General features: G+C 36.1%; 1 protein-coding gene across 3 annotated transcripts; it reads left to right on the top strand.

Moving 5' to 3' along the window:
* The first annotated feature begins 108 nt into the window (after positions 1 to 108).
* Positions 109 to 18403, top strand: LOC103036043 (beta-galactosidase-1-like protein 2). 3 transcript variants are annotated; one of them, XM_015604642.3, is made up of 19 exons: positions 109 to 298; positions 2806 to 2991; positions 3077 to 3145; positions 6255 to 6350; positions 8037 to 8145; positions 8244 to 8336; positions 9376 to 9457; positions 9555 to 9619; positions 9710 to 9794; positions 10941 to 11078; positions 11631 to 11711; positions 13126 to 13232; positions 13487 to 13633; positions 14213 to 14284; positions 14415 to 14490; positions 14857 to 14944; positions 15603 to 15714; positions 16685 to 16801; positions 17643 to 18403. In XM_015604642.3, the coding sequence occupies exons 1-19, from the start codon at positions 207 to 209 to the stop codon at positions 17727 to 17729; spliced, it is 1902 nt and encodes a 633-aa protein (XP_015460128.3). In that variant the 5' UTR covers positions 109 to 206; the 3' UTR covers positions 17730 to 18403. The 3 variants fall into 3 exon arrangements, with proteins under 3 accessions (XP_015460128.3, XP_007244782.3, XP_015460129.3); XM_007244720.4 differs by having other exon boundaries at positions 14412 to 14490; XM_015604643.3 differs by lacking the exon at positions 109 to 298 and having other exon boundaries at positions 2907 to 2995; positions 14412 to 14490.
* The last annotated feature ends 345 nt before the right edge of the window (positions 18404 to 18748 follow it).

Genomic DNA, 18748 nt, shown 5'->3' with positions numbered 1-18748 from the left:
ACGCGTTGTAGTTCCTCAAATCCCTGAAGAGGCGCTCGCTTGCACGGGGAGGCGCAAAAAACAAGCCGTTTCTAAGGAACGCCAGATATGTAAAATGTCATTCCCGTTGTGGCGGGCTGCGGAGAAGCCTGGAGAGCGGCGGTTCTGGGCTATGGTCGGGTTTGGTGGTTTTTCTGGTGTTTTGGAGGAAGTAAAACTCAGACCTGATGGTTATTCTCAGTGTGAGGAGCTCTCACAGGAGGAGATATGTTGCCCTCTTCCTGAGCATCACTGGGGTCATCATTTACCGTCACCTCAGGTGAGCAACTTGGAGATGTGTTAACATTACCACGGACAACATTTCTTCCAAATTCCAAAGAAAAATATTGTCATTTAGAGCATTTATTTGCAGAAAATGAGAAATGGCTTAAATAACAAAAAGATGCAGAGCTTTCAGACCTCAAATAATGCAAAGAAAACAAGTTCATATTCATACAGTTTTAAGAGTTCAGAAATCAATATTTGGTGGAATAACCCTGGTTTTTAATCACAGTTTCCATGCATCTTGGCATCATATTCTCCTCCACCAGTCTTACACACTGCTTTTGGATATCTTTATGCCACTCTTGGTGGCATGTTCAAGTAGTTCAGCTTGGTTTGATTGTTTGTGATCATCCATCTTCCTCTTGATTATATTCCAGAGGTTTTCAATTTGGTAAAATCAAATAAACTCATTATTTTGAAGAGGCCTCTTATTTTTATCCAGAGCTGTATATATATTTTAAGAAAGTATTACTTTCCTTTAGTCTCTACAAAACAATACCCAGACTGTCAGCAAAAGGACGTTGAATAAACATTAATTTCTCCATTGCTAATGCATTGAAACAAGTGTTAATCCCAACTTCAGAATTGATTTATTTGTGCACATCGATTTTACATTTATTCAATTTATTTATTTCAAGTTATGTTTTTATATGAATGATTTGTATTAATCGTTTCTTAAAAACATTAAATATATAGTTATATCTCATTTGTATTATTGGCTGTGGTCTGGTAATTTTAAGAGCTCAGCCTCAACAATTCAATCTGTCTTTAAATGAATGCTGATTCAGTGTCAGAATTTCTATATTAATCGATGATGTATGTTAGACAATGTTAAATAAACCTGGTTTTAAAATAGTTTTTCCATCATGAGCCTTAAACAAATGCAATGCAACCAAAAAAACAATTTACTATATTATGTCATTTTAGACCAATCAGAACATCAAATTCCATAGCACCTGTTCCTACCAAAAATACAAAATAAATAAAGGAATGAATGGGTTAGTAAATTGAAAAATATTATTATGATATTTATGATTATTGTGATATGATTTTGAAACACATTCCTGATCTTTCAGTATGCATTATTTACAGTATCTCACTTTAACTGACTGGCATTTAGTATGTGAAATTGGAAATTAATTTTTCAGATGTTTGTAGACACAAATTTTACAATAAGCCATCATACAGCGTGTGGTAATATACAAAAATATAGAATTATAGTGATGTATACCTGTTTTATATTGAACTCTATTATAATGCGATTATAAAGTTCTAAAACTACTATATAGATCAGGATGGGAAACAGGGCACAGAGTCCAGCACAGTTTGCTGATTTCCCTGCTTTAACAAACCTATTAAACCTGACAATTAACAGGTGAGTGGAATCAGGTGTGTTTCAGCAGGAAAAGCACAGAAGTGTGCAGGAATCCGGACCTCTACTGCCCATCTAGTAGACTGATTATTATAGTGCCTTTAAAGCTATAGACATTATATAGTATCTAGTACACTGTCTTTAAACCCTTTAGACATTTTGTAGTGGTTATTATAGTGGCTTTATTATTATATACAAAATATTGTAAATATAGTATATTTTGGTGAGTATCATACAATTTATGATAAATTTAGATGTTTTAATGTCTGTTTTACTGTATTTTAAATATGTAGACAACAGGTTATTGTTGTGGATTTTACAGTATTTACAATATATATATATATATATATATTTCATTATAGTGCCTTTTTAAATAATAGATTATAGTGTTTATTACAGTGTATATAAAAAAACTGTAGTCACTTTAAAACTACAGATACTACATAGTGGGACATAGTTAAGATTTACTTTATTATTAAGGTTACTATACAGTGTATATCTTGATTATAGTGCTTTCTGAAACTATAGACACTATATACAGTAGTTCTTATGTAACTGACTTAACTTAAGCTGTTGATCCTATTTAGTGATAATTGTTGTCATTTTTAAAAGTTACAGATGCTATTTAGTAGTTATTATAGGTTTGTTTAAAGCTACATACAATATATATATATATATATAATACTTTTGACACTATATTCAATTAAAATTATAGACATTATGAAGGGGCAGTTGTAAACTCTGTTAACACTGTAGACACAATGTAGTGGATGTTATAATGTCTTCAAATTTTTAAGGCCTATATGGGGGTTATTATAGTGTGTTTTAAAAATAAAGACACTATTTAGTAGTTTTTATAATGTTTTGCTTTGTATAATGTAATGCTTTTATAGCATCACAGACCTTATAAAATTGTTATTAATCTCTTTACATACTGTTGTAAAACACTATAAACATTATAAAGTGTAAATTGTATTTCTGATTGTGTCTTTTAAGACTGTATATTTCATAATATCTCATATTTTATTATGTTGTGGTTATTATATTATCTTTTTGCATTACACACGCCATGTAGGTGATATTAAAATATCTATTAATGTTATAAACATTTGTTTTTGTTTTTTGTTCAGTGAGAAATCAGGGAGGATAAGAATAAGCAGGACACACGGGTTGAGTGTCAACTCTTCCCAGTTCAGCTTGGGAGGTGAGTCGTTTCGCCTCCTGGGAGGCTCACTTCACTACTTCCGGATACCCAGGGCCTACTGGAAGGATCGCATGTTGAAAATGAAGGCTTGCGGCGTCAACACCCTCACGACGTAGGTGTGAAACGAGTCGTCCTACCGAGGCCTTTAACCACCTGCTTTGGGTTCTTCATTAATTAACTATGAGTGTGTGTTTTAGATCTGTGCCGTGGAATCTACACGAGCCGGAAAGAGGAGAGTTCCAGTTCCGTGGAAATTTGGATTTGGAGTACGTTTACTTATTTGTTTACAGCCTTGTTTGTCTAATATGTAAAAATATTTGATTAATAATATTAGAGAGCTTCTTAGCAAATTTGCCAGTTTTAAATTAGCACTTTTGAGAGTCAAAATTTAACACTGGCAATTTTGCTGTGTATATTTTATAAGGTTCACCTCTGACATTTGTGTCCAAATTGATCTCCCAAACATTATAAATAATCAATTTATGGTCAGTCATTTTTTATATTTTAGAATTAGCCAGGCTGTTTTAGAGACATATGTAAATAAACTCTTTCCTGATTGGACGACCTGTATTGTGCTGCATTTTAAAAGCAGGCTGGGCTGAAATACTCTAGGTATAAATTAGAAGTGTATTATATGACCTTGCTCTACCGCACCCTACTTCACTCTGCCTCACTCTGCTTCATTCTACCTGCCTCTACTTCACTCTACCTCGCTCTAACTCCCTCTACTTCATTTTACCTGCCTCTACTTCATTCTACCTGCCTCTACTTTACTCTACCTCCCTCTTCCTCTACTTCACTGTACCTCCCTCTACCTTTCTTTACTTCATTCTACCTGCCTCTACTTCACTCTACCTCCCTCTACTTAATTCTATCTGCCTCTACTTCACTCTACCTCCTTCTACCTTCCTCTACTTCACTCTACCTCCCCCTACTAAATTTGATCTGCCTCTACTTCACTCTACCTCCCTCTACTTAATTCTATCTGCCTCTACTTCACTCTACCTCCTTCTACCTTCCTTTACTTCACTCTGCCTCACTCTGCTTCATTCTACCTGCCTCTACTTCACTCTACCTCCTTCTATCTTCCTTTACTTCACTCTACCTGCCTCTACTTAATTCTATCTGCCTCTACTTCACTCTACCTCCTTCTACCTCCCTTTACCTCATTCTACCTGCCTCTACTTCACTCTATCTCCCTCTTCCTCTACTTCAATCTACCTCCCTCTACCTCCCTTTACTTCATTCTACCTGCCTCTACTTCACTCTACATTACCCTGCCTCACTCTACCTTGCTCTGCGCCCTTCTACCTCACTCTTTCTTACTCTGTTTTACTCTACCTCACTCTATATTATCCTGCCTCACTCTATCTCTCTCTTCCTTTTTTTTACCTTATTCTACCTTGCTCTGCCTCACTCTACCATACACTCCCTTGCTTTACCTTGTTCTTAATCACTCTACCTCACTGTAGCTCACTCTGCCTTGCTCCACTTCAATCTACCTTACCCTGCCTCCCTCTACCGCTACAGCCCTATTATAAATACAGGTTTTGGGGCTTGAGCCTCCTGTGTCCCCATAGCTAAATAGACTTGCGTATGTGCTTTTTTTTTACATAAAAATATGTTGCTGAGCTAAAATCAGACCCAGCAGACTGAGAAAAGCTGAGTAACCATCAAGCTAACATTGTGCTGAGCGTTACAGGCTGCCTCTGCAGTTGGTCCCCTGACAGCAGTGTCAGTCTGCTTTAGTCAGGTGGGATTATAACCTGTTTGTTTAGTGGTAGGCCCAGTCATTAACTCTGCACTGTTCACACAATGGGAATTACATCACAGGTAGTCTCAGTGGACCCCCTGAACAGTATCAGGTAAGCTAGTATAACCATCAGAGGTTTATCAGAATAGACATCTTTTATTTATATCCATCTTAAAAATGCAGTATCCATAAAAACAGCTTGTTATGATGTTGGGGTGTTAGGGATGATGAGGTGAGGTTGTGATCATTCAACATCCTAACCTTACTAATGCTTGGGTTGCTGAATGTAATCACACCTTTACAGCAATGCTACAGAATGTAGTAAAGGCAGTTAATCCAATTAAATCCAACAGGATAAATTATTTTTAATACCCTTGATAAAAAAAAAAAAAAAAAAATATATATATATATATATATATATATATATATATATATATATATATATATAAATAATAATAATAATAAGCAAGTGTCCCTATAGTTTTGTTCATATGGTATGGGTGAGAAAATGGTCAGGTATAAACAAATTAGGACCGTTTTTGAAATTTAAAGAAAGATGCACAAATGTTTGAAAAGTGAAACTACAGAAAATACAATATAAATGTGGGATATGTTTTGACAGGTGTAACTACGCTTTAAGTAATCAGATATCTTCGGAAATCTGATATTGTTGTACATGTAAATGTGGAGAATGTTTGCACAGACCTGCTTTTGTTTTGCATAACTGCAAGCTGTTCATTCAGGCAGGATTTTACCATGATTTCATCCAGTACTCAGAAGCAGTATAGGGAAAAGTCTAATATATGTATTTTAAAATGTCTAAAATGTAGATAAAGCCTATTACGGTATATCAGAATTGTTCACAGTGGTGGTGACATATGCAGAATTTAATGCATTCTGAAAACTCCCTGTGTTACACCACATGATTATGAATACAACATTATGAGTAAAAGACTGTTTTAACTTAGATTTAATGTAAAACACGTGTTAACAAGAGGCAATGCTTGAGTAAAATGAACATTATAGAATAAAACAACAAACTACGGGCAATTTCTCTCAAATTCCAAATATAAATGTTGTCATTTAGAGCATTTGTTTGCAGACAATGAGAAATGACTGAAATGACAAAAAAAAAATGCAAAGGTCTCAAACCTCAAATAATGCAAAGAAAACAAGTTAATATTCATAATATTCTTCAAGTTTTAAGAGTTTAGAAATCAATATTAGGTTAATCACAGTTTTCATGCATCTTGGCATGTTCTCCTCCACCAGTCTTTCACACTGCTTTTGGATAACTTTATGCCACTCCTGATGCAACAATTCAGGCAGTTCAGCTTGGTTTGATGTTTTGTGATCATTTATCTTCCTCTTGATTATATTCCAGAGGTTTTTAATTTGGTAAAATCAAAGAAACTTATCATTTTTAAGTGGTCTCTTATTTTTTTTTCCAGAGCTGTATATAGATAGTAGCTTTAGCTTAAAATACATCAGTGTTTTATGATTAGCTTTGAATGCTGTATAATATGATGTTTTTAGAAGGCAGACTAGATTCACCGTAAATAATGAGATAGTGTTGTATTTTAGCTAAAATCTCTAATGTGATATATATTTGAATTCCTCAGAATGTTCCTCATCCAGGCTGCTGACCTGGGTCTGTGGGTGGTTCTCCGGCCAGGACCCTACATAGGCTCAGACCTGGATCTTGGAGGATTGCCTAGGTGGGTTTCTAACTATGCTAGTGAGAATTTACCTCAGTGCTTCAGTGCTGGATAAGTTTACTTGGATACTGGATACACATTTGACCCTCAGCTTTTAAAGCCTTTTTTAAGAAAAGTCCTCTCCAGTATTCACTTTAGGTCTTTAAGGTTCTTTTAGAGACATAAATTCCTGAGCAAATGTAATTATCCTCAGGAGTGTAAAGCTGTTTGCACAGAGATCACTTGATCCAGCACCAGAAATTGCCAGGATTTGCTATAATGAGACTTTTTATCAGTGAAAGGAAAACCTGGGCTGCCCTTTAAGAAGACAGTGATAGAGTGTTGATGGATTCTATTGGCTACATTTGTACCAGGCCTCTGGACAGGCCATGTATTTACAGTGTCTGGTTTATGTCTTTGTATATTATAACATATTGCATTGGTTTAGTGATGTAGATATTGCATTAGACCGTAATGTGTGGCCATGTAATACATTATATATGAGTTGATTGTGACCAATTACAGTTTTATATACTTAAACATGTTTGCATGGTAGTAAACACTTAAAAAGAAACTTTTGACAGCAATTAGACAAAAATGCTATGAATCTACACCCAATAAAATGCCATACATCATGGGACAGGAACTATGATTTTTGCAAAGTCCCATAAAAATTAATGAACACTGCACTTACCTGCAGTATACAATATGCGTGTGGTGCCTCCTGTATCTCCTGTATTAAATGTGGATGTGATTTCTGGCAGAGTAGCTTGTCTGTTCACATGGACATTTCTAGCCAGATGCCGCCGGTCACGATCATTACCACTCACTGTGTTGTCCACAGTAGTTGGATTTAGGGATGGAAATCACAGGGAATCTCACAGTATTAAATTAGCGATATCCCAATACTGGATTCTGCGATACCTGATATATCACAAGACAATACATAATAATTCACATCAGTTACTAAAAAAGGATAAAATACTTCTAAATAAGAAATAACAGGAATTATGGATGCACATGTACAGCCTCTAAAAGAGGATCCGGCTCAGTTTTTAGTGAATGCGAGCTGCTGGTGGAGCAATGGAGACTTCAGAAAAGGAAACTCAGACCTCAGTAGCTCATTCATCCATAGGAATAACAAAGGAGTGAAGTTTCTGACTGAGCGCGCTCTCTCTCTCTGCCTGAACATAACCTGGAATCGAATTCATTCGCTCTGAAAGGAGACCACATCACAACCCCCCAGTTTAAAATTATTCTTCTGCATGTTTGGTGTAATTACCCATTCTCACCAGAGAAAACTAACAGACATCAGCTTTAAGCAGTGACTTTAGTAAATCAAATTGGGGGGGTGAGTTTCAATAAAACAATTCTTATTTGATACCACATGTGAATACAATAATGATATGATTGAAGCGTATTTTCAGTATATCGCAGTATCGATATATTGTCCCATCCCTAATGTGAATGTGGAGGAATATTAAATGTTCGTACAATTTTAGAAATCGAATGTTCCATCCAACTTTCATCTACTATCAGGCCTTATATATAATGTAGGTGTGGGCGTTCCTAAGCCATCCTGGGCTAACACTTTATGATTAATTTGTCCTCTTGTAGACCCCATACTGCAGCAATGCAATTATGTAATTGCTTAATGATGTGAAAACAGTGTTGTTTTTACTAAAACATAAAAATGTCCTACTTTAGTTGGCTGTTAAGAGACAAGAAGATGAAGCTGAGGACCACGTACCCAGGCTTTACAGAAGCTGTCAATGCTTTCTTTGACAAGCTCATTCCAAAGGTGGTGCCTTTGCAGGTAATGGGGTTAATGGCTCTCAGGATGTATATTTTTTTAAATGTTTTTTGATTATGATTTTGGCTTTGAAAAAGAAATATGTATTTTTTTATTTTCAGTTTAAAAAAGGTGGTCCTATCATAGCTGTTCAAGTGGAACATGCGTATGGATCGTTTGCAGTGGACAGTGACTATATGCCCTTTCTTAAAGAGGTAAGGAATCATCAGGACATATATTTGCCATACATACTCACAAAGAGTTGAAATGATGTGCTGGAGGGTGAAATATGCATGTATTATTACTTAAGCCTGATGGTAGAAGTCTATTAATCTGGATTAACATCACGATTGAAGAAGCAGGTTCTTATTTTAAACAAAGTTGATTGTTGATTATTTTTTTTTCAGTAAAACCCCCATCAATTCTAATAATTAATTTGTTTATCTCCTCCATGTGCTTTGCGGTGTGTCTAGTGCCTTCGCCTTCACCTGTGTTTCATCTATAGCTCCGCCCCCTCGTTACTTTCCCCATGTGTTCCCTGTTTCCTTTCCCTCCTTGTTTGTTTATTTACAGCCCTGCATTTCCTGTTTCCTTTGTTGGTTCTTGTGTGTATTTTATCATTAGTTCAGGTTGCGTTTACTGCTAGTCAGCTATATATCTCTGATCACTAGTGAAACCACAGCACAAGGAGGGCGAAGACTAGCGGATGCTTCCTACATCACAGCCATCACCTCTTTTCCAACTGCTGTTGATGCAGCATTGCCGAGTTCAGCTCAGTTATGCTTTCAAAATGCTTTGTGCTGACCAGCATCATGTAATGAGGGTAGAGAGCGCCATCTACCCACCCAGAGTGAGCCAGGCCAATTGTGCTCTCTCAGAGCTCTGGCAGCTTATGGCAAGCTGCATGACCTGGATTCGACCCAGCGATCTCCAAATCATAGTGGCAGCGCTTAGTCCACTGGACCACTTTGCGCCAAACACCTAGGTGTTTAAAAACTACAGCAGCACTAGCTGTGCCTAATCCCCTTGCACCAGTACAACCCAAACTAACACCTCGTACACCACCATCATGCCAATCAGTGTTACTGCAGTGCTGAGAATGACCCAGAACTCATACAATACCTGCTCTGTGGTGGTCCTTTGGGGTCCTGACCATTAACGTGAACTTATTTGTATGTGAAAACCCTTAGAACGCTACATTAACTGATTAAACTGACTCACCTGTAATGATAAACACTGTATTTTCTCTCAAAGGCTCTTCAGTCCAGAGGTGTCAGTGAGCTCCTTCTGACGTCTGACAGCCACGAGGGTTTAAAGAGTGGTGGACTGAGTGGAGGTAAAGCACTGATAGCACATTTGAAATAATCATATAATCCTAAATTACATTTGTCGATGGTTTGAGGCAGCTCTCATTCCTTCTCCCTGTGTCTCAGCCCTCAGAACTCTAAATCTGCGCAAATTAAATTACGAAGACATCAAGTATCTGGAAGCTGTGCAGGTAATTCCCAGATGATTTGATCACATTATGTGTCCCATCTTTTCACTTCTGTATGTATTTATAACATCATGTATTTACTTGTTCTTACAGCCCAACAGCCCCATACTGATTATGGAGCATTGGACCGGATGGTTTGATGGCTGGGGTGACCTTCACCACACTTTTCCAGCTGAGGGTAAAGTTTTAAATATGAATGTTACATATGGTTAGCAGTGGGGGTGGGCGAAAATAAAGGAGTGGCCCTAAAATTATAACAAAGTATTTCAGAGTATTTTTGCGCTATTTATATTCTTGGCCATATGACAAAACATTTTTTTATTTGTATGCTACTGCAACAATAATAAAGTTTTATTCAGTATAAATTTAAGAGTTTTATAAATTCAGTAGAAAAAAAATCTATAAACTTTATCCACTTCCTAGACAGTAACTTTCCAAGACTCTGATATTGAATAAATAATAATACTGTGATAAAATAAAATATATAACAACAAAAATCTACCACAAAATAAAAGGGCAGCATATTTATTGCATGCATATAAATGGTAATATCGAAATGAAAAGTAAATACAGTTAATAGCAAAACAAATACAAAATAATTTTTCAAGAAAATTACTGATATTATTGCAAACAATACAGTATGGCCCCTTTCTATTTAACATGATCTTATAAATGTTCTATATTCACTGTGCTTTCACCTGATTAATTGAACCAAAGTCTAATAGAACTGGACTTAAAATGCAGATGTAAAAACACCCTTAATTTATTTATGCAAAAAAATTCTAGGGTTTTATTTGTATTTATTGTAATTTAGTGTCATTTAACTTGTAAAATAAAACATAATTAACAGTATTGGATTTATTAATTTTATTTTTTGCAATCATTTAAAAATTGCTTTCAGTACTTGTACCTGTATAAATCCCGGTGCCATTCATTATTAAATAGGTGAATTATTGAACTTTACTGTTTCACTAATGAAGAAAAGACATTACTAGGTGGTTGCTAGGGTGTTGCTAGTTGCTTGCAGACAGTTGCTATGCTGTCCCAGGTAGTTGCTGTGTTGTTGTTGTGAAGTCTTTGCTATGGTGTTTTTTAAGCTTAAACTTGTTTGATATCCAAAAGTGGTTGCTATGCAGTTGCTAAGTGGTTGCTAAACACTCGCTATGGCAACCCAGTTGGCTGTTATTGTGTTGCTTGGCTTTTAGGCAGTTTTAGTGTGAGGAACCTGATTTAAAGTTGTGAAACCTGAACTTGTGCCTCCATCAACTTGCATCATTGTTATTCAGTTCTTAATCAATTTCTTATTTTTTCTCTTTTCTGGCAGACATGGTGGCCGTAGTGAGGGAGGTTCTGAGACAGGGAATGTCCATCAACCTGTACGTGTTTCACGGTGGGACAAACTTCGGCTTCATGAGCGGCGCTTCAGCAAATCCCTCCTACAAACCTCTCGTCACAAGCTATGGTTCGCATCACTCTTCGACAACTGACTTATCAGACAGTGTTTGTTTATCAGCATTCATTAGTTAATCGATTAAACCCTAAATAAACAATTAATTAATTAAAGTAAAATCTATTGTAATACCATTTACTTTACCATATTTTATGGCATTCCTCAAGGTTTTTTTAGGGCCTATTTACTTGATTTACTTGATACTTAAATTAGAATTGAAATGTGGTGTTAGCCTTCTGAAAGAATCGTTGAAGGGGTCAAACAATTGTTAGTTCAAGGGATCTGTTACTGAACTACTAAAAATGACCAGAAGAGGGTGACATTACATCATTTTATAAATCAGTGCAGTGTATCTTCAGGACATCATCAGGTTTAATATAAATTTTATAACATTATATTAAGGCCAGTGTAGGTTCTTCACATTGAAATGGTGCCAGAACGCATTACATCATTGGACCACTGTCTATAATATTAATCTTAGTCATTTTGACTGAAAACTGCAAAGCAACATAAATTGGAAACCTTGTAAATCTGTCATGGTTTTATTATGTGTCATTTCTTCAGATTATGATGCTCCTTTGTCTGAAGATGGAGATTACACACCAAAGTACCACCTCCTCAGAGACATCTTCAGCCGATACAACAGTGAGTGGAGCTTCAGACTTCAGCTCCTTTTAAACTCAAATAAGTTTTAAGTCTTTTTAGATGTATATCCTTTTTCCTTATTTTTTTTTTCTGTGAGCCATAGTAATTTGCATGCGTATGTTTTTCCACCACATCATTCCTACACCATTTGAATGTTTTATGAGAAATAGAGTGGTAGAAATGATTCAAGTGGAGTTATTAATATAACTTAGCTTTGGGAGATTGATCCACGCTCTAACTCCTCCCACTTTCTCCCCTGTATGAACCCTCACTTCCTCTCTACCTGCGCGTCGAACATCTTCGCACCCACCTCCTCCCCATCTTCCTCCTTCTTTCTTTTTCTCTTTTCTCTTACCATATCTCTTCTCATGGGCAGGCTTCAGCTTCAGCAGGATGACCATTGATGATGTTAGCATTGTTTCCCCTCCTTTCTTTTTAAAGTTAAATTTTATGAATGTTTTACGGTTTAGTTGAGTTGTACTGACTTTAGATAGCGTAATAACTCAACTCTAATAACCATTTATAACCATTTAACAGTCTGCTAGACTGTTTTCCCATTACATGGGAAATTAATGCAGTTAAGAGATACTTCTTTGCAGTTCTTAGCCAGCATTTTGCAGTAAACAAAATGCTAAAATACAACTGAATACACCAGTGAAGGTAGCACTAGTGGGCAAGACTGCACACTGATGGTGAGTTAAGGCCAATTTACACTTCTGTGTGGAACCTACACCATAGTCTGACACACACATCCTAGCCATTAGTGTTGGGACACACACACAGTATGCAAATAAATTATGCCAGGAACCAATAGGAAAGATGCAGGGGTTAATGGTGCTCCGTTATTTACAGCAACTAAAATATACTTCATTAAGCATGAATTATCATTTAAGTTAAAGAGTTTACCAAAAGGAGTGAAAGTTCAATGTGTAGAAAGTTTTGCACCACTTCTCTGCACATACTCACTGAAGAATAGCAAAGGATGGAGTGTATTATGAAATAAGAAAAGCTCACTAATTTTGTTTTAGAAAATATTGATATTACCTTACAGTGTGTGATGATATGTTAAAAATAAATTAAGCAATTTAAAGGAACAGTTATATAGACAAGCCTACAGAAAACATAAGGTAAAGGTTCTATACCAATTAGGTAAGTTTCTAAAAATGTCCTAAAACAATTTTGAGTGGATAATCTGCTGTTTCTAGTAATTTGCTATGTCATCCCATGTGGCTGTTATGCAGATTTGACCTCTTAAACTCTGTGGATCCACCAGTGGCTCCTGGCTTTTTCCTCCTCTGTTATAACTTAAGAACAGTGTACATAGTTTGCATTGCTTTACATTTAATTACTGATGATTAATCCATTATGCATTTAAGAAAACTCTGCAGCTTGTTGCGTGGTGTATTTGTTTCAGATTATCTGCTCTCAGACGTGCCAGGTCTGCGCAGGAAGAAAGGGTACGAGGCAGCGATCATGTTCCAACACCTCTTCTTATGGGACGCCCTGCCCTTCACACACGAGGTGAGGAGAGAAAGCCACTGTTTAAAAGTCAGGGTCAAACAAGTTTAAAGTAAATAAAAAGTAGAACACAATCAGTAACAAGTATGTCTCTCGTATGTGATCAGTTTATGCCGTATTCAGCATTTTAATCCAATCTGAGCCAAAATCCAATCAAATATATTTTAAACAAAGCACTCCTACAGCCAGCTGACTGGCAAACACTGAACATCTGACTTACTAAATACAGTAAACTGCTTTTGTTTTTAATCTCAAAGCCTTTTAAATCCCGGCTTCCAGTCAACATGGAAAATCTTCCAGTAAATAACAAGAATGGACAAGCGTATGGCTACACCCTGTACGAGACCACCATCACCACTGGAGGCTTCCTGAAGTCTCGAGACAACATCCGAGACCGGGCCCTGGTGAGTGCTCAGTTTAACACTATGGTAATAAAAAGTGTTCTTTTTTTCAATAAATACAATAAAAACAGTCAGACACATAAAGACACATATTGTCTATAAAGTAATGATTTAATTTTTCTGCACATATTTATATATTTTTAAAGATATTTCTCTAATATTACATACAATATAATATGATTATACATATAGTCTAAATGTAATTAATACAAATATGGTCAACCTAGTGTAAGACTAACAAATTACCTAAGTTATTCGGTCTGGTCAAGGAAGTTTTTTTATATAGCCAATATAGCCAAAGAAGGGCTGCCACACCTTATAAAACATTTCTTAAGTTTCCAGGTACAAACGACAAAAAACATGTACAGTGTAAAATGTACCATAAGTGACACCACATCTGTTTCAAAGGAGGAAACCTTTGAAATAAATTTAATTACACAAATAATGAATTTTATTTATTTATTTAATCAACAACATATTGTTGTATTGTTTTGACAGTGGTAGTACATTCCAGTTCCTGTTTCATTCATTAATGATAATATCAAGGATTGGTTATAATATATGCTGATAATGTTCCACCAGGTGTTTGTGAACAGAGGTTTCATTGGCTTATTTAATTACAAGACGCTGGAATTAGCCGTTCCTGAGGGGAAGGTAACTAATCAGAAATTTCCTTAATTGTGTTTAAATTTACTGTGGCATGCAAAATACGCATTCAAAAGTTCTGTTTCTATAATCATGTTCACAGATGTGTTTAATTAGAATTTGTGTATTTCTGTAGCAGGAGCGGACTTTGAGCTTACTGGTGGAAAACTGTGGGAGAGCACATTCTGGAAAAGCTTTGGATCATCAGCGAAAAGGTATGGAATTTAAATAAGGAAAGAAATACATTTGATAAAAACATAATGTATCATTACTTTATCATTTAATATTTATATTAATATAGCAATAATACAGTTATCTCACCTTAACCTTAACATATTTACTGTAATGTGCTCACAATAAGAAAAATACAAGAATGAGCTGCTTAAGTAATTTAACAAGCCTCTCACCTTTCACTCAAGCATCACAATATAGCAGATTACTATACTTCACTACCAAATATTATAGTTAATCAAAATACTATAGATATAGATTAAAAATGTATGATACTGACTATCACCTAATATGATGTGTTTTGATAGTGCTTCATGCTAAATTGTTTTAACTGTTTTGTTTTTTTGCAGGTATTGTAGGAGACATTTTTTTGAACAACACGCCCCTCAGAGACTTCACCATTTACAGCCTGGATATGACCCAAAGCTTTATTGATAGGTTAGTGGAAGCTTATTTTTACCATATATTTTAGTCAATAGTCAACATTCAGCTTCGGTTTAATTAAGATCTACACGCCAAGTCCAGTGGACTAAGGCCCTTCCGCAATGATCTGAGGTTCAATCTCGGACCATGCTGCTCGCCATCAGCAGCCGGAGTCTGAGAGAGTTCAATTAGCCATGCTCTCTTTGGGTGTGTAGATGGTGCTGTTTCCAGTCATCACTCCTAGTGTGATGTTGGTCAGCACAGGCATCTGTTAGCGGATGTATTAAAGCTGGGGAGCCGGTGTTGTGCCAAATTCAGCACCCCCGCCAGGAAAAGCACCCCCCTCTCGGATCTTCTTGGCTGTAACTTTACTCAGAAAATGGAAATACCACCGTCTGTTGATAAAAGTGGAGATAATCCACTTTAACTTTACTTCGAAATTCGTTATTTCATGTTTGGGTTAACAGAACGAATGTTACAGAGGGGGTGCTTTTTCTAACAGGAGTGCTGAATTTGGCACAACATCGGCTCTTTCTAACTTCTCATATTCCAGAAGAGACGTGCTTAAGTCTTTAAGTGTGTTCAATGTGTCTTCTGAATAAAATGACTTAAATGTCATGTTGAACAGTTAAGCTTTATAAACGTTTTTTTTTTTTTTTTTTTTTGTATTTAGTTTGTACAGAGCTCCATGGAAGTTCCTTCCTGAGAAGCCGAGCTTTCCAGGATTTTTCCAGGGACGGCTGTTTGTGGACGGCTATCCAAGTGACACGTTTGTTAAGCTACCAGTGAGTGGACTGGTTTATAGTTTTTAATTTCAGCAAAATATGTCCGCTCTGTAGAGTATTGTATACTGCTTTGATGATTTGTAGAGGTGGAGAATTTACTGTACTCATTTTAGATAGCCAGTTATGATCTACAGTATTATAACAATATGTATTTATGTAAGCACTTATATCTTGTCCTTAATACAGTACCATAGAGGGTAGTGAAATAGTACGTAAACACTTCAAACTCTTCATAGTCTATGTTTTTTAAAGTAGCATGGAAAATCATTGTTAAATTAAATTATTAGAACCATGCTCCGAGTGGTCCAGCGGTCTAAAGTGCTGCCACCATGTTCAATAGCTCGGTTCGAATCCTGCTCATGCAGCTTGCCATCAGCTGTCAGAGCCCCACAATTGGCCTTGCTCAGTAGATGGCGCTCTTTCCCCTCATCACTCCTAATGTGATGTCGGTCAGCCCAAGGCGTCTGTGAGCTGATGGATCAGAACCGAGTCGCTGCGCTTTCCTCCGAGCGCGCTGTGATGCTACTCGGCAATGCAGCATCAGCAGGAGTTAGAAAAGAGGTGGTGGCTGACTTCACATATATCGGAGGAGGCGTGTGCTAGTCTTCACCCTCCTTGTGTTGAGGCATCATTAGAGATGAGGGATATACAGCAGTAGCAGTTGAATGGGTGGGACAATTGGCCTAGCTAAATTGGGAGAAAATGGGGAAAATTTTGAAAAAAAAAAAATATATATACAGTATATATATATATATATATATATATATATATATATATATATGAAAATGGAGTGATCTCTCGGACCCTGTGTATATGCACATGTCTCAGTTCTTCACTTTCATATTTATTATCAATTTCATAGGCCCTAAAATGAAACCCTGTGGCACTCCACAAGATAAACAAGACATAGAAATAGAATATCCAAAGAGGTATCAATATATTAATGATTATGAATATCTGTGATTCTCAGGGCTGGAGTAAAGGTGTAGTCTTCATTAACGGGCAGAACCTCGGACGATACTGGGACCTCGGCCCCCAGCAAGCACTTTACATCCCGGGGCCTTTCCTTAACAGTGGACTCAATCTGGTCAGTAAATTTGAATTGGTATTTTCCATTTTTTTTCCATTTATCCTAAATGTAGTCAATCAGCCAAGACATGCATAGTCCATGTGGAGATGGATGTCGTCTTTTATAAGGCTAATGTACAGTAGCTAACTGTACATTACTGAAAATGTACCTACTGAAAATGTATTTATTATCACACACAAAATTGGCCCTGTTAGTTTATGTGTCAAATACACAAATTAAACATAATTCACTGTCCTGTTATATTTCAACTACTGTAAATGTAAATGAAGTTCACCTACACAAAATCTATTGATTTTGTATGATTTTTACTATATCACCATGCAACAGCAGGTGGGACGAAATTCTATGAAGCAATTAATAGAAAAGAATTAAATTATTAATAAAATCATCCATTATCCATCCTTATGTAATCATTTACATATGTATTTTACATTTATTTGGTAGCCCATATATAGGGCTGGATGCTATGGCAAACATTTGTATCAGGATATAGGTATTAAACATATACAATATAATTCCAATATCGATATGAACAAGCCATATGGTGTACTTAATTACACACTGATAGTGCTGGGCAATGTAGTAAATACTGTCGCAGTATTTTTAAAGACAGATTTTTAAAAAGTGCTATTCTTTCATGCATAATGATTTTATTACATTTTTGCTGCACATGATTTTTTTTACTTTTTGTAAAGAAATGTAAAGTTTGGTCAGTGTACTTCAGAGTACCATAAAGGAAAGTAGTTTTTAACTTTTTCTTTTCTTGTGCTATAACCATAAAATTTTACTTTCTCACTTTCTCTTTTCTTTTTTTGTATCCTTCTATGGTTTATTTTAGGTCACTGTGTTTGAGGAACATGACGCAGATTTTAAACTGCACTTTGAGGACACTCCTGATCTGGGAATGACTGTCGATATTCAGTGAATAATCCCTTCAGATACAGTCTATTCCTGGTGTTGTTTTACACTGACAATACCATTTGTGGCCTAAATACCTAAAATGCCTTTAAAATGCTTTAATTCCACCTTCCTGCTAATATAGAAGATGCTGTGGTCCATATTGTTCCACCTTAAGAAGGTCTGTCATTGTACCACCTTAAGAAGGTCTGATCTGTGGTCGGTGTGTTCGTCGTATGTACAGATAGAGTTGTTAAATATGATGAGTTCTGTAGAGCACTGGATTGTCAGTGATTGAATGTATTGTGTGTAATTTGCTCTGTGTTGATTTAATGTGCATTTATTTATTTAGGTAATTTATTCTACTTTAAATGTATTGTTTTTGGGATGTCACAGAAAAGAACTATGCAGTTACATGCTGTATTTCTGCTCCATTTATTAATTTGGGTGTTATGAAAAAATGTTTCTGTCTGGAAATGCTGCTTTTTATCCAGTCAGAACAGAGAAATTTACATACAGCATCAGCCAAAAGTTTGGGCACACTTTCTTATTTATTCCATTTCCTTTATTTTTATATATTCTTTTATTGTATATTAATACTGAAGACACCAAAACTAAAAAGGAACACATATGGAATCTCCTTTAAGACTGTCAGAGAATCCAGATTCTACCTAATAAATCTGACTGAGAGAATGCCAAGAATGGGCAAAGCTAGCATGAAATCAAACTTAAAGTATAAGTGTTGGATGTGGTTGGTCCTTCTTGGTGGTATGCTGACATTACCCTGGATACCGTGGCTCTTGATGAATCACAAAAACTTGCTGTCTTGGTAACAGATGCGCCAGCAAGACGTGCACCAATAATTTGTCCTCTTTTAAACTCTGGTATGTCACACATAATGTTGTGTGCATTGCAATGTTTTGAGGAAAACTGTGCTCTTACCAATGTAGCCATGAAACCTCCCACACTAAAATGACAGGTGTTTCAGTTTCATTGTCCAACCCCTGTACATACAGCACATCACTTGCTGTAGATGTGAGCTCTTTA

This window comes from Astyanax mexicanus, chromosome 20 (genome assembly GCF_023375975.1).
Source record: "Astyanax mexicanus isolate ESR-SI-001 chromosome 20, AstMex3_surface, whole genome shotgun sequence".
Classification (NCBI taxonomy): Eukaryota; Metazoa; Chordata; class Actinopteri; order Characiformes; family Acestrorhamphidae; genus Astyanax; species Astyanax mexicanus.
Note: the sequence above shows the minus strand (reverse complement) of the source record. Positions and strands in the feature narration are given on the sequence as shown.